We start from the raw sequence: 23,347 nt of genomic DNA, 5'->3' as shown, positions 1-23,347 counted from the left end.
ACAATACTAGCCAAATCCCTTTTCATATTGACTACATGGGGAACTGGGAGACTGCGCTGCACATTTCAAACATTTGCGCTCACCTTGCCAATGTGTCTTTTTTTATTCTAAACTTGGTAATCAAACCAAGATCTTCAAACATGCTCAAGCAAGCCTGAAAAAAATTTAAACATGTTGTGCAAATCAGACAAGAAACAGACTCCGTTGTGAAGCCAAACAAACTTTCATACCAGCAATTCAAGCATGAAGCTCATGCTTGTAGATGTTGTGGCTGCACCAAGTCTGTGAAGATGCAGATAGTGGGATAGCATAAAGCAATGACATGTATTACATGTTACTGGCTGCATATGTATAGTTCTTGTCGTGTCTATTGTCAAATGCCACACAGCAATATCCTAGCTATATGGTGGCAGTCTGTAAACAAGAGTCATCAGAAGATGGCAAATCTCTCCGGACCCCACGTATTTGAAAGAACAAATCATCTGAGAGTTACTGTAAGTCCAGCTTGATGGGTTTTTTTTCAGACCAAATCATTCTGATGGAAATCATGAAAAATATAAATGCCAAAAATTTGTAAATAGCAAAAGGCACCAGAACAAAATCTGCCTCATAAATTGCAAAGTTTAACTGAAAGATATTAAAAAGTTTTCGAGTTGTACTCAGGAAACAAAATCCCATCCCTCCCTTTTGAGACTTAGTCCGATAACTTCCATGGAAACCGAGAAAAATAAAAATGATAAAACTTTGTAAATAGTAAAAAGCACCACTTTAGGTTATGTTTGATGTTATCTCCCAAGTTTTGCATAAAAATATTAAATCGTCTGGAGTGTATATAAAGAGTAATGGTCCAGCTATAGTCTGTTTGCAGTGAAAATGTACCAATGACTTTCACTTTAACCACGAAAGTAAAACAAATAAAGTGAAATTAAGATTGCAAATCCGCATAATTTTACCTTGACAATTGCACATTTAAATCTCAGAATTTTGTTCAACTTAGGATAAAAGCCGTTGAACAAATGATCATAGATCGCAGGTTTGTATTACAAGGGGTAAGTGCAGTAGTTGGAACAGTGAAACAATGCACATGATGAGTGTTAACTTAGACCAATCCTACATGCTCTTGGTGTTTTCACTGAAAACAGACTATACATCATGGCAGCCTACAAGTCATGTATCCAGATAGTGAATAACTTTAAAGGACAACGTATGATAGAGGTCCTTATTGGCCCACAACATGTCATGATTATCAAAATTTTATAACACGATATTTTTAGCAAAATAGGGCTAAATTAATTGTTGAAGTTACCTCCAATTGCTTTTTTATTATGTTTTTAGTGTTGTTATTTTTCCTCTTTGAAGACCTCAAAGTTATCATATTTTACAATATCTTCTAGAAACCTACATCTTCTGATTTTCAGAGTGATAAAAAGGTGTGAGCAAAAGCATGACCTATCCCTATTTTTTCACCACATATGAAGAGAGAAAATTAGAATGCACACTGTGGTGGGTCACGCTTTCGCTCACATCAAAATATACTTTTTTAGTTGCCCCATACAACATCTAAAAAACAAACATTGACATAAAATAACATCTATAGAAACTATCCATCACATTTACACATCTATGCCATTATACATTATATTTTGAATGGTTTTGTGCTCTAAAATACATGTATCAAACATCTTTATTGAAATTTTCAATATCATAAGGCACTCACAAGCCTGATTTATGTGAGATAAAACTTTGGGTTTTGGAAACCGTGTTGGTTTCTGCTAGAAAAGTACGAAGACGTCTGAAGATTTTCAAAATATGATGAAGCAGCACTGTAGAGGTGAGAATCTTTGTTATTATGTCAGAATTTGATCATAGTTGATCTTTCATTTCAAACACCTTTGAGTCACCTGTCACTGTCAAAATAACACTGTAATTCAACAGGATTGCCATGTATATGAACATTTACATTTTCCAAGAACCTATGTACCCTGATGTTTCCAATGACATATTAGATTTCAATTAACCAAAATGACTAAAAAAAATAACTTTTTTACTGGAATATCAAGGTCTAGCAGGTGATGAACACAAGCAGCTGTCAAGTGATACAGTGTTGTAAAGTGTAATATATAGATCTAAGCTTAAATTCACATTGTAAGGCAGAGGAATTTGTAGTCTAATGGTTGCAGTGGTGGACTGTTGTTTTTTGTGTTATCAGACATGCAGGTTCAAATCCATGTTCCTTATCTCTCTTTTTTTCAAAGTTTATCAAGTCTACAATGTTTAACTTAACTGTTTCACATCAAATGCAAATACTGAATTTTTTCTTGTTTGACAATCTATGTTATAACACTATTTAAACAAGCTACAATTAGCATAATTTAAATCTTTTCTTAAGCCTGAAGACACTGACCATTCAACTTTGTCCCCAATGTTTCAAAATTAATATTTTACATATTTTGATGTACTTAAGGTTTATACACTCTTGAATGCTGCAGTTCTTGACAGTGGATCAGAAACTGAGATTGATGACTGTGTGAATGAAGAGTAATAGTGGTAGTTTTATATCTTTTACTGACTTTAACACTTGCATGGTGCTAATATTAAACTTTGCACACAATGTAATCTCACCCAAATGGGCCCCTCTGAGGTCAAGATATCTATTTTTAGTGCAACATGATTGGTTATTATAATAACATATGATGATTGAGATGTTAACTGTATATTTGCTAAAACTGGTTGTAAATACTGACTTGTAACACTTACTAGTTAAAATGAAGCTGTGCCGAAAATGTACGTTTACCCCAAAACAGGCCCCTGTGATTTTTTGTACAACATGATTGGATATCATGCTTGCATGTTGTAAAATTGACCCATGGATTCCATTTGCAAAGAATGTTGTGAATAATAAGTGAGTTTGGGGGACACAATTGGCAAGTAAGTGAATTAACAACATTTAGCAACCCTAATTGGGCCCCTTGAGGTTAAAACATTGTGATTGATATTGACATGTTTTTCAGCATGACTACCTGTTATAAAACTGACATAATTTGTATGTAAATAAAATGACAGTTGTAAATAAGTCAATATGGCAGAGCACACTGATATTTCAGACTTCTTGTTATTTTTCATGGGAACTGATAAAACCCATTTTGGGCACCTCTGCAGTGAAATTACACCTCAGATCATATACAATATAGCATTTTTATGCAAAGCTAACTTGTCTCTAAACAAATAACATGTTTTCAGCCAATTCAGTTAGTGGGCCAAAAACAACCCTTATCATACCTTGTCCTTTTAACAGTTAAGAGCAATACCTCCATTCATGACACACAGCAACTCTTACAGCAAGCATATGGCATATCTTGGCATTCTGCCATTCATAACAGTTCTTATAAATGCATGTAAGTGTTCAGTACAGATACCATTATCTAAATGGAGCTAATACAAAGGGCAAATTGTTTTAACATCCCAATGGTCTTGTTACTGGTGTGTCATAATACTCTGATGCATCATACAGTATTTCCATGTCAAGACTTTATGGCAAAAAGCCATTCGTATCATGCTTTCTTTCCATACTATAAAGGCATGCTATGTGGTCTACTTCATTTTTCTCCTGATCAGTTACCGACTGTTCATGCAATTTCATTTTCAGCTCATTTACCATGCTGACTGTTTAATTTCAAATTTAGTTTAGTTTCAAATTGTTGTCTCAGTTTGAGCATTAACAATGGCACCATTTCCGTATAGGTTAATCATCCATAAAGTTGTGTCATCTCATAACTGAAGCATTTTGAAATCTCATAAGTAATGATGCCTAAAAGATGAACATAAAATTACGCTCAACTACTAGCTTTACTTACAATTGGTCAGAATTGTTACCTATGCATTGTAGATATGACCACATGCAACGACCACACAGCATATATTAAAGGTAATGTCAGCGTTAGTATCATCTCACTCACCACAGGGGTGTCAGCCTCTGGAATTGTCCGGGGAGCATAGTGGAATTTGTCAAAGATTGGACTGATGCCATGGACTGACAGCATGTCAGAGCTGATGAGATCTCTCACTTCATCAGTTGTCACCTAGGACAGACAATGGTATCTCACAGATACAAACAGATTACTGAAAGTCTCCACAACATTCCTCCTTTACACTAGACACATACATTCAAAAGTTCATTGACCATGTCAATAGACTGATCCAGTCTGTCAGTCAAATTTGGTGCATGTATCAAGTTGAGCCAATCAGGCAGTTGGATGGACTTTCTGTATTTGTCAGACTTACTTCCAGGGTTAAACATTGCCTCTAAGGTGATGTCTTTTTGAATAAAGCCCTATCTATTACCTGTTGCTGGGACTTGATGTTTGCCTTTAACAAAACTCATAAGGATGAGACAAAAGATTTGAGGCAGATTAAGAGTCAAATGTCTGCACAATCATTCTTGAAACCTACGTATGCACAAAAGTAGGAACTTGCACTGATTTCCATATTTTTGCACACATGCATTATCATTACCTGTGTATGACAACAAAGGGCAAGTTGAGAATTTGCAAGTGTTATAAACATGGACAATAAATGTAAGTACCAAATAGTTATTACTTTAGTTTTTGTCAATATTGGGCATTGAGGTTGTTGGTCATAATGTTGAGATGACAGGCAAGAAAGCCTAAACAATCCATTGTTAGGGTCAATGGAAACAGCACAGTCGTTACATTAAAGAACATTATGATGCATACTGTTGCCTTCCCTCTTACATATTCTTGATCATGCCATAGACTCTTTGATATATTATTCAATGTTCAGTTTTTAAAGGCCAATTTATAAACATTTCAAAATATTCTAGATGTAAGGTGTTTGAAACAGTCAACAGTTTTCTTTTACACTAAACATTTCAGATAAATTCCCATGAGAACCTATAAAACCATTGCTTGAATACTTCATATGCTGGGACTAGATTGGTCCACTGAAGAAGACAATAAGAACAATGATCAACATCTATCTATCTATTGACAAAGTTCATAGCCGAAACCTAACTAGTGCAGTTTGATAATTCAATCTCAATAAAACTTTCTCCAATCACATTTGTTGACAGGGATCTTCAAAGTGCAGCCAGATGAACTGAGGCAAGATCTGAGCCTTAAATCCATGCTTGTGACAAAAAGAGTGCTGTGCATGTTTATGTCTTCACTTGGCCACCCTGTATCCACATCACTGCAAGTGTATCAGTGTATAATAAAACTGTAACACTGTACACCATGCATATTTCCCATAATATATTTTTTATAAATTATGGAATGGGTTTCTAGTGTAAAAAATCAAACTGTGTAAACATAGCTATCTCATCATGAACCCATTTTATCACGGAATTAAAGACATTCATACCGATAACCCAAGTATGATTCCCTCATGGTAAATTTGAAAGACATTTTGAGGATTTTCAAACATTTTCATATCATATTCAATGTTAAGATAAGTACTATAATTTCATGTATGATCATGCTGAGTGAGTAACAACTGCCAGTCAACAGCTCTCACAAGTGTACTGAAAAACAAAATTTTAGTATGCGAAGTGAAAAGTCGTGTTTAAACCTACAGCCAACATGCAGTGGAAAATGCAAACAAATCATACCATGGGAAAGATAGAAGTTGCACTTGGAAATTAAACAGATATAGTTCTTACAAGCATATACAACAAAACAGAATAACTACAAGAAGCACCATCAATAATGTCACATCAACTGGGAGACAAATGTGGTCTTTCATACTTTTCGTCTAATTTAGATTTGTTGTCTTCAAAACAATATTTTTAATCATTTCTTACATCCACATATCTGTGTTAAAACTTAATGATTTAGCAACTTCCATCTTCACATACCATGCAAAGAAGAAGAAATAAAACAAAAAGCGTGTGAAACTAATAACGAAGCAGAATTACCAACAAAACACAAAGATCTAACTAACCTGCATGTGATAAATCATAAGCTCATTAGATAGTTTATTACGGTGCTGTGCGTCTTGAACTTTCTTGTACATGAGACACTGAAACATAAGATACAGTTTTCCAAATGATACAGAAAGAAAGAAACCAAAGACGTCTACACATTCCCCATGATCAGCTAGGACATCTACAGGTCTATGGGACAGTCAGCCAGCAAGCCAGCTAAACTGATCCATGGTTTACCTTCATGTGAAACATCATCAGCTCATTTGCGAGACTGTTTCGGTATTGAGCATCAATCACTTTATTGTACATCAGAGACTGAAACAGATAGATAGTCATGGTTCTCCACATCCTACCTATACCACTCTACCAGGCTTCACTGCATGCAGTTCAACACTTCAGTGGTAATCTCACAAAGCAGCAAGTTAAAATCCAAATCTTCTATAATTTAAATTATACAGATGATGCAAGGTGTATCAAGCCAGTTTTATTCCATCTACAACATGAGATTCATAGCCTAGTTTGGAGCCTGCCCATATTCAAAAACTGTTCTGCACATTTTTTGTTGTATCACACACTACATCAAAGAATAATTATCATTGTGTATAATTCTCGGAATACAATCATTGCCATATGAAATGGCTGTCCTCACACTATAAAATGCAAAGATTTTCAACATTAACAATGGAAATACTCTTGATCACCAAGAGCTGTTTGGCTATGCTGGTAATCTAAGAATGAAGACATAATGTGTCTCATCTACTTCCTAGATAACAGTCTAGGAGAGATCAAGGACTTAAGCAAACCAACCCTTCCAGCACATGGAGTGTAGAGCTTGGGGGTCTGATACTAGACTGACATATACCAAATATGGGTGGTTTAGGTGGTGAGATGAGGAGCATCTCCCTTCCATGTGAATACTTGCAGATGGAGAGACTATTCTAGCAGAAATATCTCCTTTGTGAGAGTCAATCTGCCAGGATATTGAATTTTCTGTGTAACAGGCTTCCAGTCTGCAAGTTTGTAACTGAAAAGCCCTCCTTCATTAATTCACAGATTTTGTTCCTCCCTAAATCTCATATGCACAACAGAAGTGGTGTCTATTGACATAAACACTATAGAGCATTGCTGTCTTCGGATCCATATTTGAGAGTCAGAAAAATGACTTTCATGTCCTGACAAATTATGCCGAAAGTCTTGGTCTTCTCTGAGAAATCTGAACCGCAGCATCAGCCAGGAGAGCATGCTGGATGCCTCTGTAAAAAGATGAGGATTTGGAGGAGGAAATATGAGGAGAATGCTTGTTATGTTGTGGTGGTAAATGAGACACCGATTGAAACTCAGCACTTATATGCCAAGATATCCTGTGGTGCTTATATAATATTGTAGAGGAAATTACAGGAGGCCAAATCCTCATGTGATGCGAGCAAACTAACCTATAGCACACACCACCTCCAACATCTGACTTGACTTACAGCCTCAAAATTAATATCTCCTGGTTGATGCATTTGTCATATATTGAAACTGTAATGTAGAATCTTGGTCTGAAGTTGGAAACTGAACCATCGTCCATGTAGGTATACTGACAAGGTTATCTGTTTTTCCTGGAAGGAGCACTAGATGAATCCTGTCCTGAAGAAAAATGTCTGCTTTGGGGGCTGACCCTGTCTTTCAGGTTCTTCAGGTTGTCTCTTGGCTCAAGCAACTAGTGTCATACCTAAACTTGTCAATCCTGGGGTGAGATAAGATCAGTTTCCACTAAGAGTCTGAGGCCTTGGTACAGACTCAGGATGAAGTGCATACACAAATTAAGCAGCCTGAAGATCTTCTTGTGAATCCTACCTTATCTCTAAAGGTGTATCTGTAAAGTTGCTGTGAATGGATAGTTTATCATGTGATGGAATCCGCCATTAATTAATGCATGTCCCATTTTAACTATCTGTCTATTATGAAGATCAATATCTATACATCTGGACATGAAAACCTGTATCTCGATGGCAACATTTCTGACAAACTCACAGAACCTGATAAGATTTGAAGCTTTAAAATAGTTTCAGCATAAAGTAAATCCACCTTAAAGAAATCATATTGATCTTTATTATATTTCCTGAATAGTGTGAAGATTATACCTCATTCAAATTTTGCCTGGGGATCAGTGGCAAGAGCATCTGTCACATGAGGTGCACAAGCCATGTTCAGAATATAAGGATGGGACCCGAGCTACATTGTGTTCAGAAGAGAGGCCAGAACGTGAGAAGGTTGCTGAGGGTCTCCAGACTTGCCACACAATATCTAATCTCTCTCCAGCTATTCATTCTATGCTTTTAGGTAATTCTCAAAAGGGTATGATAACAAAAATCAAGCACCCATGCTTTACACTCCTAACTTGAAACAATCCCTGTGGCAGGAGAATCGTAAATCTCACTTGAAACTCTTGGAGAATGTAAACAACACCCTTGTGAAAGTCTTCACTGGAAGACTAGCAAACATAAATCTCTTAAATGATTTACATAGTAAGTTGCAAGGCAGAAATAACTTTCTTCATGGATGACAGTTGTCGATTATGGTGTTTGTCATTGTCATTATCTTTGTCTGAGGCATAGCAAACTTTTCTAACTTGAATGGAACTAGTGATGCCAAGTTCCCCCTTGCCATGGTCATCTCCAGCCTTCACAACCTGATCCAGGGAGTGGCCAGAGGCACCCACTGAAGAGTAATACTCCTGCTCATGGGCAAGTGAGTCTTGACAACCAAGTTGACTATGGAGCTCTTTTCCTGCTTCACCTTGCTCTAGCCCTTGAGGAATGTGGTAGGAGCTGGCTTACTAGTTGCCACCTTGGATGGTAGATCCCTGTGAGATGATGAAGATCACCTTGATCTATCAGTTGAACCATTACACTTTGATGATGCAAATGACGTAGAATTCCATCCCAACTTTGAAAGAGTACATCCCATAGTGAATTACACTTCTGGAATTTACAGTACACAACACTTCTCTGCATTTTAAACAAGAGAGACAAGGATCCATGAGAATCTGTTGGTAGACAAGGATCCATGAGAATCTGTTGGTATCCACAGTCTGTGTCCAGGAACATCCATTCCTAACACAATCATAAATCTCTCCACTTATGTGACTCCTTGAGAAGTAGTACAATAAGCACCAGATATTATCAGATTGACAGCAAAACCTCGAGTCAAAGATCAACATGTTTTTGAAAGGATATATTCCTGGTGAAATTCTTCCTTTCGACTTAAGCACACTCAGAAAAGGATTGAATTATCTCTGTTGGTTGATAGCTAGCAGCAAAGAGGAACATCTTAAGAATCTAAATAATTTGTAGTGTGAGAACAGTCAGTAAAAAGACATAATGGCTATGATATAGATGTAGTGCATTTGAACAAATTATTCTGTCACTAAATTGAAATAGTCCATGCTGTGTTTGAAACTTTTGTACCAGTTCTTTGTGAAAATATGCTGTTTGAATTTGAATTTCATCTCCAGATAATGAGATATTCAAATAAGAACAATACAGTTTTCCCCTCAACCCCTTCAGTAATAAAGCCAGGAAGCACTTTAATAACAAGAATGGTGAAATATACACAACTGTCATGAATGTTGCTTACATGGCTGATGCTAATACAACAATACACAGCGAAAGCTGATGCAATATCTTCATCAAACACAGTGAAGTAGGGACCAGTCTTCTTGTTGCAAAGCTGAGCCACACCAAGAACTTTTTCTGAAACAAACAGCAGAGCTAGTATTAAGCAATGAAGGTCACTGTGTTATTTGGTGTTTTTATAACTAAATTAGTACTTGATAAAATGTACTGGTAATGGCTTCTTGTTAACAGTCTTGTAAAAAGTCTGGACCAGACAAACCAGTGACTGATCAGCTGATCCAGGTTGCTACATGGAGACCAATACTCTAACCTGGAATCCCAACAAGTTCATTTCAAGGAAAAATAAGGGAGATTGAAAACGTCTTACCCTCTTCATCTTTAATGGGGAAACAAAGGATGTTCCTGAAAGAGGAAAAAATATTGCAGGGCTTCTATCCACTTGGCTAGGTCACAATGAACTTATTTGTAAACTTTTGTCCAAAATTGGTGCACATGAAGCATGTAAGTATATTTGGACTAAGAACGCTGTGTGTGGTATCAAGTGAGTGAGTGAGTGAGTGAGTGAGTGAGTGAGTGAGTGAGTGAGTGAGTTTTACGCCACACTCAGCAATATTTCAGCTATATGGCGGCGGGCTATAAATAATCGAGTCTGGACCAGAAATCCAGTGATCAACAGCATGAGCATCAAACCAATGACATGTGTCAACAAAGTCAGCGAGCCATACCAATGTAATCGTCATCGCAAGTTATGAAACTCTTTTGAACAAACAGTTATCACCTGGTCTTGAAGCCTGTTGAATCATCGATGCCTCTGTAGAACAATGGATGGGAGTATGCATCAGGGATGTTAAGCAGATTACCTGGAAGAAAGGGTACTGTTTGAACATTTACATTCCCTCTAATACATGCTGTTCTAAATCATGGTGAAAAAACAAACATTTATTTAAGAGTTAATCAAATCCTGCGCACATACTCAACATTCATGTTGGTGTTATTAGTAGAGGTGGCCAATACAGCTGCACTGTGCAGTAGGTCAACTGGCTGTAAAGACATGTAATACGTATACTTCCAGATCAAGTGTCAATGGAAGCTACTACTCAAACACCTATCTATACATTTTTCACAACAATTTTCTATTCACTTCTGCATAAGACTCGCATGATCATTTTGAAACAGCATTTTCATTTCTATGGTAGGAAATCTATGGTGTTCAACCAAACTTGTAACAAAATATAACTACTTGATCACTTAGTTTCTTAATCAGTTACATATATACTTAACTGCAGCTGTTTTATCTATCACTGATTAACAGTGAGTACTAAGTAGTGGAAATAATAAGTTGAATTGAGTGAAATGAGTGTTAGCTGAAGAAAAAATGTCTCATGCATGTTTCAATAAAGTAAAACAAATTTTCTGTCTAAGTTCTGCTTGCATAAACAACAATACATGTCTTCTTGAGCAGTTAAGTAATGATAGAGTACAAGCATATAGGAATGTTAACCTGAAACACACAATTAGTCATCTCACAAGTCATATCTCACCAGTTGTGGCCACATGTCCTGCTATCCCTTGCGTCTTTGGCATTCTAATTTCCTGTTGTACCTGGAAAAGATGTAAGAAAGTGAATGTATTTTAACCTCAGTGCTCCAAGTGTAACATCAGTTTGTCGAGAACACAAAAGATGAAAGACTTCCAGCAAGACCTTCACTATTAGGGCACTCTAGAAAAATCACTGTGCCTGATCATCTGATCTTCTTCAAGCTCTTACAAACCAACATTTTGAGACTGGTTTTGACACCAAAACAATTTCCTCTGGGATAATAAAGTTACATTTTATCTTATAAGACACTGAAGATCTATTTTCTCTCAGAATCTGTAATAGGAGAATAGAATTAAGGCACCAAATACATGCAATACCCCTTTCAACAGGGTTGATTCTGAAATCATGGTCAAATCCTTCTTTACTGAATTTTTAACAAGAGCATGTTGAATGAGCTCACCTCTTTGTCATTTGCACTTATCCCATCAAACACCTTGGCAACTAGTTCGTCTGTTTCAGGATCAATAAGGAACACAGAACACCTACAACAGAAGTATTTCCATAGTGGAAACTATTTCCTAAAGTACATGGCATGTAAAGTGTAATTGCCACAGGGTTTTTATAAATTTAAAATGAAAGTCATCATCATATGCTTACCAAATAGAATCTACAGAAAGTAATTAGGTTTTAACAAATCCTCTCATCTTCATCAGCCAACCCTTTCCCATTTCCAATTTGTACAAGAAGAAAACCTCATTTCTCACGTTGCTGTTCATTGATCATATACAAATTTGAATCACAAAAAGGTATTTAACTAATATGTTATCCTTACCTTTCTGCATGTGTGAGATTTCTTGCTTCTTGCATAATTTCTCTGAGTAGTTTTGTAAGGTCATCTGTAATGAACCAGGAGCACTTTGAAAAGCCTAGCTGAAACAGCCTTTCTTACTGTTTCAAACAACAATAACGTTATGTAGTAACTATACATTTGGGGTCTCTCTAATCAACAATTGTACATGATATAATGTATTGCTTAAATGGTTTAAACAAACTTATCATAGAATGGACCTAAAATAGTTGATATAAAAGATGACTGAAAAAAGTTTGCGCAAGTTTCTAAATTCATCCATAATTATACCTCGAGGATGATACAGAAAATATGATCAAACAAATGTTGATTAGAAAAAGATTAGTGAATCAAAGAAATAAACAATGATTATATTCAAACATAATTATTACAACTCTGCTGTTAAATGTAAGTACTGAAAAGTTAGTAGACAACAACAGCATTAACTGAACGACATCAGTGATGTTTGGATATGTTATGAGAAGTTATGTCATTCTGGTACAGACATGTATTGTTTTATATTGTTGTAATGGTTTCCTCAGTCAATATCACTTACATGTTCGTACACACATATGCCATCTAATCAACTTGTTTGAAGTTACTCAGTAAGTCTACAGTGTAGACCAGTGAACAAGTTTTCTTTGTCAGCAATAACTGTATTTGTATCTCTGTCAATTTACAATTACATAGATATTTTGCAAATGTTTTGTCTTATTGTGTATGTGTCTCTGTGAGTGAGTGAGTGAGTGAATGAGCGTCAGAGAGAAACTGAGTGTGGGGATGAATATTCCTTCTCTGGAGAATTAAACTGCTGTCATTTGTGAGTCCTTTGCAGATGAGTTGCTGAATTAAACTATTACTTGGGTGCTTAAGTCTTTGCGCATTTATAAACACATTCTTCCAAACCTGAACAAGAACCATAACAAAGACAAAACTGATGTCTGGAAACAAGAACATGAATTCTTGCACCTACTTTTCTTAAAGAGGTTGCCCCTAGCAATGGGCACCTGTATCTCTGACAAGACATACGTGCTGGGTGTCCACAACTCCTGCTGGTGTCGGAGCCAGCTTGTGGTGTTGGTGGGGATCTCACTGAAGGAGCAGATGTATGGCAAATATTTGGTGGAGATGACATGCTTTACCCTGGTTTCTGTGTCTTCTACGATAACTGTTTGCTCTGACTGTTGGCTAGTATTCATGTTTAGGGTTAGGGCAAGCTCACTGTGGAACTGTTCCATGCTGGATGAGTCACCATCAATAAATGCATTGTTCAAGCAATTGGAACTGCTGCCTGAGATGGTGGGGCTTGCATTACCTTGACTTCCAGTCCTTGCTAATGCAGGTTCACTTACGGACATGTGAACCTGACTTAGAGCACTCTCACCATCTACAGTTTTCACAATATCTGGCAGTGGGTTGGACAGTTTTTCTGAGGTAATACATGAATCTGATCTACTTATCTTCTTATCTAACTTCAACTTCAAAGTTGCTTCAACCCATATATCAAAGAACCTCTGTTTGCAAGTCTTGTCATCATCTTCAGCTGTCATAGTTCTGAATGCTGATGATGGTCCATCAATGTCCTCCGAGAGTCCCACAGACAGGTATTCATCACAGCTCACATCCGTGAAGACCGGGCTGAAGTACTTCTCAGTGCCATTCATTGGTGACACTTGATACAGATCCATTTCCTCATCACTACTACTAAAGAAGTCATCACTAGCAGTCTGGTCCTTGGTAGACATAGTTGGATCAGACTCAGCTGAAACCTTACGCTTTCTCTTGTAGGGAGAAACTAGAGCAGCCTTTTTTCCAGGCTCTTCTTTTGATACTTTTAGATTTGGAGATTTCAGCTTTGGGTGAACTTTGTGGTCTAATTTTCCTGCTTTCTCAGGTGACCTATCATTGCTACTGTTAGTGAGTGCATTTGCTAACTTTTCTTGCTGCTGAAGCTGCTTTGTTATGTTAGAGTCTATGGCAGTACCAGCAAGCAGGGAGGAATTGTTAAAACTCTCATGGTATGGTTCAATCATTGTCACTGTGGTGTTACATAGACAGTCACTAAAGGAGGTAGGTACTGTGTTAGATACAGAAAAATGCTTTCCGAGTGCAAAAACAAACTCACCTAGGTGGGTAAATAGATTTTTGGCTATATGTAAAAGTGCCTGAAAAAAAAGAGAACAGATATCAATAATGAGTGTTAAGAAACTATTGCATGAATGTAGACATGCCTGACAAATGGATTTCAGTCTAAATTATTTTTCCATGAGGCATTAACATGAAGCATGTGTCTTATGCAAGATATACAGGGTTGAAAATAGTGCCACAGAAATGTAGCTGCCCTGGGTACCGGTATGTATTCAACAGTCTAACATGCTGACAGAGACCTCACAAATATAGCCTGCTTTGCAACTAAAGTAAGATTGAAGTAGTACCAAATATGAATCAAATAATTAACTATCCATAATGTTTTCTCCTATAATGAATTATTATTGTAGAACACCGTTGCAACACCATACTGAGTCCCAGAAAACAAAGTATAATCCTAAAGAATTAAATATTATTTGATCATAAAAGAACAGTCCTTTGACTAACAATTTCAGAGATGTTTACAGTGGAAAATAACACATACACCCCAAACAACCTGCATTTTGAGATAATTCAAGAGATTTTCAGAACATTTTAAGCAAATATGGCTCAGCAGACATCAATATACCTCAGTAAAAATGATTTGGCCATTTAGAACAATATATGTGAACCTCTTCACAGTCTTGTTGTGTTGTTACATCTAAAGTTTCAGTAAAATTTGTTAAGTGGTGTCTGAAGAGGTCATGTTTGCAAAGTGAGGAATTGCCTTTTGACGGAACTTTATGTAAGATACATGCATGAGTTTACACTAATTTAGATGGCAATGCACAAACATCTATTCAGGGTATACATAGTGTCTGAGTAATAAAGGTGAAATTATATGGCAAATGAAACTGGAACATATATGGTGAGCTCTTCTTCAACATATTCTATCCATTTTTCAGAAAAAATATCCCCCAAATTTTCACAACAATGGTCAAAGATAGGTTTCTCAATGTGGTTGCCATACAGAAAATAGTATTTGCACATCTTGGACAAATGGAATGGGGCTTCACTGGTCTATTGGTTTCTGAGATGTTTACAACAAATGACATACAAAGATGCCACTTGATGTTCACTTGGCTTTGAGATAAGTTAGCTGAAATATGACAATGCATGCTCTGAAGCTCACTTCACACAACTGAGTGAGTGAAGGTTATACAATCCTTCTTCCAGCTACTGCATACGTTCAAACGAACAACTAAATTTTTCCCAAAACAACTCAGGATGATAACATTTATAACCTAAGACGATAAAAAATGATATAACTTGAACTCAACAAACTAAATGTGAAAGACTCTTACTTTTCAAACTAAATATGAGAATTTCCTATATGTTAAATGACTTCTGCTAAACTAATGGCCTGAACGAATATTTCAGGCTATGCAGATTTGAAATATCTGCTAAACTCCACAGAGTGTATGAAAAATCTAATCACCAACGGCAAAAATTAACTAACTCTGAGCCACACAAGCTAGCCCAACCAATCCCACCAACCCATGTGGTCCGCTCACCCCAGCCCAGCAAGCAGCATGTGCCTCATGCTTTTCCCATGATGATGTGTGTTGATGTGGTGTTTCTTGTCTCTGAACACTTACTGTGTTGCGTTTTCAAGTCAATTTTGCATGTCAAGGAACAAAAAACGTAATCTTCAGAACAGCATATTTAGTGCCAGTGAAGTCATCAAAGCAATTCCACCCTTCCTTGTACTCATGGAAGAATTAGGTGAGGGAGGAAATTAATATGTGTGCCATTTTGAATATTTTCTTTGAAGTTCTGCTTGTCCTTCAGGTTATATTTAAAGAACAGATCTGGGCTGACTTGCACAAAGCAATCTTAGTACTACAATGATTGTAACTATCATTCTTCAACATAGGCTTAAGATAGTCATAGCGCTAAAATTGCTTTGTGCATGTGGACCCAGAACAGTATTTTATTGCTTTTCAGACCAGAAGACAAATATGAAGATCACAATGAATATACACATTTAAACAACAGTGTAGCTGGCTAAGCTACCCTAACCCTAGCCCTAACATACATAGTCATTAAATTTATCCTTGCAATGACAGCATAACTCAATGACCACTACCGACTCATCCATCACCTAAATGTGTTACATAGAATCTAACTAACAGCAGCTTCTAGTGTTGGAATCACCTTGAGTGAATATTCATGAGACATTTTACACAGCTGACATCAACATATTGGTCAATCAAATATCTTACTTGAGTTTGAATCTTGAGCTTCCTTTCATTCTGAAATGCCAGTGTGCTGGTGAGAACAGTGGCAGTGTATTGAAAACATTGGTGGATTGCATAAACATCTTCACTAGTGAATCTGAAAAACAATGACATATCTTGGAATGTTTCTTCACATCAACAAAGTAACACAAAAGAACAACTTTAAGAAATTAACACTGTAAGGTGTATTGGCAGAATATTATTCCAGCACTTCCTGCGAGTTAAAAGGCGAGCGAGTATGGTTTTATGCTGCATTTAGCAATATTCCATCAACATCATGTAGGGGAAGAGCAGAAATAGGCTTCACACATTGCACCCATGTGGGGAATCGAACCTGGTCTTTGGCGTGACAAGCTAACACTTTAACCACCAAGCTACCCAACCATCAACTCTTCATGTAATGCAGTGTAAATATTATGTTATTGAGATAACAACACAATGTATGGCCATTTGTCTGATCAATGTTTCATCACAACAAATTCATTGACAAAAACCCAGCCTGGTTACAAAGCTATGTCCCAAAAAGGTGTTGGTGTAACAACTCAATTAACAGTGTGAATCAGCTGTGACCACTATGTGTGTTGATACAGGCAAGGCAGCAGTGCAAAGGCGAGGTAGTAGCAGTGCAATGAAAACACTGGTTGATTGATAACAGAATGGGGGATGTTGTTCCATTTGTCAACCAACGATTTTCCCAACTGAGCTAGTGTAACCAGCTGGTTGTTATTCTGTCTAGGGTAAATTACCAACTCATCCCCAAAAATTCCTGCAGTAGAGGTGTTGAGAAATAGCTGGTCATGAAAAGAAATGGTATACTGCCTCAAAAAGTATGCTACAGCAAGAGCAAGGTGCAAACAAGCATTATACAGCTGCAACATGATGTTCCATCCCTTAATCTGCACAAAAGGTATAACCTGATCTCCAGTGATGTCATCCGTGTACCATATGCACACACCATTCAGATTACCATTAACAATAAGGAGTGATGCCACTCCATACCATTACACTTTGAAACCGGAATTTTACATATTTCTTATTCCATTAACAAGGCTTCCTTTCACAGCTCCAAACTTCATAAACATTATCTTGAAAAAAAAAAAATCTGATAAAATATTCTAATATAATGAATAGATAGATCGAATTAGAAATATAAATGAAATTCTACCCAATTGTGCCTTTTTTGTTGGCCACACATGCTAGAGCTATCAAGTCATCACAATTTTTCCTCCTGACTGGCACACACAGGAATGATTCCAGTTTCGATCCTATGTGATCTTCCAAACCAGCCCGGCGGTCCTGCCAATATAATAGAAAGTGTCATCACATTAAAAGGATTCAAAACGTAAATGCAATTATGCAACTGTGACTTATTTTGAGAACTATGGGAGGCAAATATATGGACTTTTAAATTGCAACACATAATTAGGACCAATGTGCAGATTCAAGTCTTTGATTATAGGTGTAGGACAACAGATTTCAATTATTTCTTATTCGAATGGGCAATTTATTCTTTCAATTACAAAATATTCACCAAAGTATCTCCTGTAAATATGTTGAGAAAAGTTAATACAGTGATTGCTCTAGGCTAACCAGCAGACTGGTGGTAATTTATGACACTGTTCACGATAATGACACTCAAAACATGCACGGCCAATTGACTGACACAAGACTTTCCCACCTGTGGAATATCCTCCAGGCATATTGGCTCCTTGGTTTGCAGAGCAACAGCAAAACTGCTGGTTTCTCCCTGTGAAACAAATGACAAGTATCTGTATTAGCACTCAAGGCAACATGATGGGATTAGCTGTTATAGGGCTTTCTCTTGATCATACACAATTGCTGGCTGGAGGGAGTAACTTGATGGATCAGGTTGGAGGTGACATGGTACATGATATTTTTATCACTGTTTATCAGACAGAGAAAAAATAGATCTTAAAATAAATCAAATTTTTGAAGTTGTTCTTGGAATGATATATTACATCTATCTGAGGACAACCTGGAAGAAAAAGGGATAAACTACTCCAATCCCTTACTCAAAAGGTGCCCGGGAGTCAATGACATTTAATCAAAACCTGATTTATACACTTTAAGCTGACATGTACCTAAAGCCATCTGAGCAGTAGGGTGCTATATCATGTAGATCACTGGCATCAGTGACTATCAATGGAAATGCTGGTCATTTTCATATTGAATTTTAAATTAAAAAGTATAAAATATTCTCGAACTATAAATGAAAGCAGTTAACCATTTGATTGAATAGTGAAAAAACATAACTTGATTACTGATTATGATTTGTTGTCTAAAAGAGGTAACAGCTAAAAAGTTTCAAAATTTATGAACAGCTGAATTCATGATTAGACTAATATAAGAAACTGATCAAGAACTATTGAACACTTTCTGATTTCTACTCTGGAAACACAATAAGGAAGATTGACAGCGCCCATTTTGATCTGCCCTACAGCTTCATAGCACATTTTCAAAAGCATGTCATCGAGTACAAAATATTGAAATGAATCTTGAATATCTTGCATATGATAATTGGACAATAATCAGGTGGATAAAAAGCTTTCAGTTTTCTTGAAAGATGTTTTTGTGCCAGATCAGTACTAATTATCTCTATAATGAAATTATCTTATTGGCATTTATCACTTATGATATTCAATTGTCTTTGCATCAAGAGTTTTACCAGATATATCCCTTCAGACTACTGAGTCAGTAAGGATTACAGGAGGAATTCCTGCCTGTGGCTTTAATTACTGACCATTTGCTGGATGAACTCATTCACATCATTTCTAAACCTACTTTTCTTTATTTTGAAAAGGAAATAGATCCCTGGCTTGCCTTGCTCTCAAATTAACAGAACATAAAAGGCAAACAAATTCTGTCCATTAGATGGAAATGCGAGGTATATCTGTATGATGATGTTAGGAAGTCTGCGAACTAAAAATCAAGGATGTAAATGGAATGCAATGGTATAAAATATAAACTTCAGTCAGTGGATTACCAGGATACTCAGATGCTATGTATCTTAAACAGATCTGAATTGTTTCCTTGCAATTTATTAATCCCTAACAACATACATAACTGATATTAGACCTTGAAAGTTAAACTAGTTTTTTTTGCGTGAAAGAACTTGAAATGAAATCAATACAAACAAGTCAAGATAGTTCCTGCATTATCAGGATATAACAGTATATTATAGGCAGTATATAACATTTCAGCATTCTTGGCTTATAATCCAGCTAACACAGAATTTGATATTGACAAATTTGAAACACTGATTCTAAGATATCTGGATAAAGTACTTCTAAAGTAATGTGCCCAGTCAGAGGTATTCTTTTATCTTTACATTGTCAACTAGAAAATATTTTTTACACTGGCCGAAAGCCAACATAAGCGCAGGACATTGTTCTCAGTCTTGGCATTTTTCTTCAGATAATCCAGGTGTGTTTACACAACAGATTGTCAACCAAATTGTACCTAAGCAGTATATGAGAGCTACAATGTTGAGATATTATGACAAGTGTCAATTTGTTTATATCTCTAGCAGTACAACAACTGCACATCTCAACACAAAGGCAGTCAGGCTTAAACAGCTTAATAGGTGACATAACTGGATAAAGTAAGATAAAGGCAGCAGGAAGAAAGAGGATGACTTAATGCTGTCAGATACAAGGAGCTCTGGGGACCCAATTGTCTCTCAGTAAGACAGTGCAGTGTTCAGTGTTCTGGCATCATTGTCCCAAGTGGATATAATGAGATTCAGCAGATCGATCAACAAAGGCAAGAAACTAATGACACTCACAAAGTAACAGACAGTTTGGAACATCGCCTTCAAGCACATTTGTTTTGTTTTTCAAGTTCAAATGTAATACCAGTGAATATCTAGGTTTAAAGAGGCAAATATAATGACAGCTTGACCCTGTTTTTTTCAGCTAATGAGACCTAAATGAAACCCTCACATACCCAGACTTTCGAGAAATTGAGGCATGGACATCCAGACAGAAATCAACAAAAGCTGTGTGAGAAGAATGATGTCTTTGTATTGATATGAGCTAAGTGAAATACTGGTTTGGGTGCTGATGTTAGTCCAAAGAGCATCGTCTGGAAATACAACACTCCAACTTAGGGCTGTTGATACTATGTTAAGACTTAGCATGTAGCATCACACAACTTTAATTCTTTCACTCAAACTCTGACTGGCTTTATCTGACGCAAGCAGGAGTTGCTTAGTCTTGATAACTCTGTCTCTCAGAGACTAAGCAAGGAATGCATAAATACATCTCCAACTCCTCAAAAGACTTTGATAGTTCACTGGCAGTGTGGTCTAAGCAGGCATAGAGAAGTGATTCTGGAAGTGGTCCACTTGTTCACAATTGAAATGAACACTGCTGGAGAGATTCTTATGTTGAAATCTGCCAAGATGTGGAATTTCCCCAAATGTGGCAAGTCTGCAGTAGATCAAGTGTACCAGTTTGAACAAATGCATAACCTCCCTGCTTCTGGACATATGCTACCACACAAGTGTTGTCTCTCGCTACCAACACTGAGGACTACAGTATTCTTTGATGATGTGCCGTAATGTCTGTTGTGAAAATGGTAGGTAAATCAGTAATCTGGCTTTTGATTTATTATATCCTGTACCATTGTCATTTTTGATCTGATTAAACTTGTGGCAAATTTGTGGCTGAGTGAGTTACTTCTCTTGTTTTGATAGGCAACCTTCACCTCTATGTAAGATCTAGGTGTCATACAAGATACATCCATGTGATGAGTGAAGGAGCTATGGAAGAGGTATTCACAGAAGATAACTGTTGACTACGAATTCTGTGATGACTGATTCTGTGACTCACAAACACTTTACTCATATTGATATATCCAATATGTATTAACTTGAAAAATTGAGCATAGACTTTTACTAGAGCAAAGATCAATCTCAACTTACTTTTTCTGAAAGAAGTTATCTCTTTCAACCTGCCCATTTGCAGAGAATGTTTTGGGGAGAATATCCTATCTGCATTGTGATACATCAGGTATGTTGAAAATCTTAAGATTCTTTAGTGCAAGGAGAAGCATTAAACATCTTCTATAATGGCTTTATCATAATAGTGTATACAAAGGAATTGGCAAAGGGTCTTGTCAAGGGTTTTCACAGCATTTTGTTATGTCTTCAATTCATCAAAAGTAGGCAGATGTATATGTATTTATCTAGACCAACAAATAAGTAGGTATAGAAATATAGGTACACTGGAGATCACAGTTTGGGTTTACATGCCAATGGCAAATCATTCATGTCAGAGAGGAATAATACTACCCTTAGACAAAGAGAAACAGCATTCAGTGAGGTCACTGTGATCTCAAACGCAAAATTAAGGTATATTGGTGAAAACTGAATTACAAATCAAAAGAATTATTTGTTATGAGAATCCAAGTAAAATATTTCTATGCAGATTTTTCACAAGTTTACATGCAAATAACACTGACAATTGGAAGCTGCAAGGCTACTTTGAAGTAGACGTTACCATAAACATGTTTGTAATGAGGATATTGCCTGAATCTCTTAAGCAGTCTTTGAATGGCAACTTGTGGCTGGCTATCTCTAATTTGTTTCAATTCCCCAATTTTTTGCTCATCAGCACACTGAAAGTGGAACATTTCCCAGGAGCACAGCTGCATTTCAAAGTCGTATTACAGCATGACAACATCTCACATGTAAGTGAAATGTGATGTAGGGTTCCCATATACAATGTAGTAACACAATGTAAACATTCCAACAATATGAAAACAGCTTTTACTCTACTTACTGGAAAGCGAACTTCTTCTGCTAATATTGTATTCCCAACTACCTGCAAACAGTAAGCACATGCAGAATCCTGAGTATTATGAAAACTAGATGAATAACACACAACAATAAACATTTCATTTACAAGAATAGATACTTGGCAAAACTTAATGCTACTGTTTAAGACTAGATGTAACAAACATAACATTTTCTTATGATTAATAGAATGAAAAAAATCATAATCAGCTGATAAACTGACAACATCACACAGCAACATCAGCTTGCTCACCAACTTTTACACTTTTTTTACAAACCAAAATCAAAATATTCATGAAACCATTAAGGTAACATTTCATTTTAAAGGGGAAGCATTTTCACTACTTTGAAAAAATCTTTGATAATTAAGGACTGAATATATGAAATGAGGAAAGAGAAGTTGGCTTTGTTGTCAAATGTCATGGGAGCTGAATGCAGCAATGCACACACAGTTCCAGTCTTTGATGTCTCTTATGTTGACTGTATCAAATGGCCATGACAGCTAGCTGCGTGAGTACACTGACATGTGACCACTGTTCCTTCCCACTGCATTACTGTTGAGCAGCAGTGAGCAATGGCAGCGCATTAAGCGCCTATGTATTACATGTTACTTGTCAATTCCACCACCAACTGACACATAACTGACATTTCCAATAATGAAACATGAGCCTAATGATAGCTAGTGTCATAAATTGTCAATGTCAATCACACATGAAACATAGGAAGTCAGATATTGAAATATACCTGCAAATATAACATTAGGCCAGTGGTCAGTGTAGGCAGAATATTTACCTGTTGCCTAGCACACTGTATCAATAACATACACATAAAGCCACAAGCTGCGGAGAATGCAGCTCATCATAAGTAGGAGGGATATACTACCCAGGCACTCAGAAGGCTGGTCTGTTTACAAAGCAAGAATTATGGGGGCTATTCCTGGAAATACGAACCAATCAATTGTGCCTTTGGCATTTTCTACCACAAGATAACGAAATAATTCAATCAGATCCATATACTGTCGAGAAATTTGGATTTTCAGAGGAGTTCAACCAAGAAGAAATCAATGTGGCAGCATTATAATGTCATTACACTCTGTGTTATATTTTACACTGATATCATACTCTGCAAACAACTCCATGAGACAAGTACACAAACATCATTGGGGTTAACATCCCTTGTGGCCAGTAATGACAAAGTTTAATTTCACAATTCAT

At 36.6% G+C, this 23,347-nt stretch overlaps 1 protein-coding gene across 3 annotated transcripts in view; it reads right to left on the bottom strand.

The window, feature by feature from the left end:
* The window catches only part of LOC137274163 (cGMP-dependent 3',5'-cyclic phosphodiesterase-like), a 103,180-nt gene that overhangs the window by 12,297 nt on the left and 67,536 nt on the right, over positions 1-23,347 (bottom strand). For 2 of the 3 annotated variants that reach the window (XM_067807200.1, XM_067807198.1), the window contains exons 10-23: positions 22,120-22,161; positions 17,994-18,062; positions 17,481-17,611; positions 16,301-16,412; positions 14,074-14,113; positions 11,934-11,997; positions 11,562-11,643; positions 11,103-11,163; positions 10,340-10,421; positions 9,929-9,963; positions 9,563-9,678; positions 5,959-6,036; positions 3,957-4,079; positions 84-154 (exon numbers count right to left, since the gene is read on the bottom strand). In XM_067807200.1, the coding sequence (XP_067663301.1) occupies positions 84-154; positions 3,957-4,079; positions 5,959-6,036; positions 9,563-9,678; positions 9,929-9,963; positions 10,340-10,421; positions 11,103-11,163; positions 11,562-11,643; positions 11,934-11,997; positions 14,074-14,113; positions 16,301-16,412; positions 17,481-17,611; positions 17,994-18,062; positions 22,120-22,161 (1,106 nt within the window). Of the gene's footprint in view, positions 1-83; positions 155-3,956; positions 4,080-5,958; positions 6,037-6,178; positions 6,257-9,562; positions 9,679-9,928; positions 9,964-10,339; positions 10,422-11,102; positions 11,164-11,561; positions 11,644-11,933; positions 11,998-14,073; positions 14,114-16,300; positions 16,413-17,480; positions 17,612-17,993; positions 18,063-22,119; positions 22,162-23,347 lie in introns of all 3 variants that reach the window. The other variant, XM_067807199.1, reaches the window with a different exon arrangement.

Source organism: Haliotis asinina, chromosome 2 (genome assembly GCF_037392515.1).
Source record: "Haliotis asinina isolate JCU_RB_2024 chromosome 2, JCU_Hal_asi_v2, whole genome shotgun sequence".
In the NCBI taxonomy this organism is placed as follows: Eukaryota; Metazoa; Mollusca; class Gastropoda; order Lepetellida; family Haliotidae; genus Haliotis; species Haliotis asinina.
The sequence above is the reverse complement of the archived record's forward strand: the minus strand, read 5'-3'. Positions and strand labels throughout refer to the sequence as shown.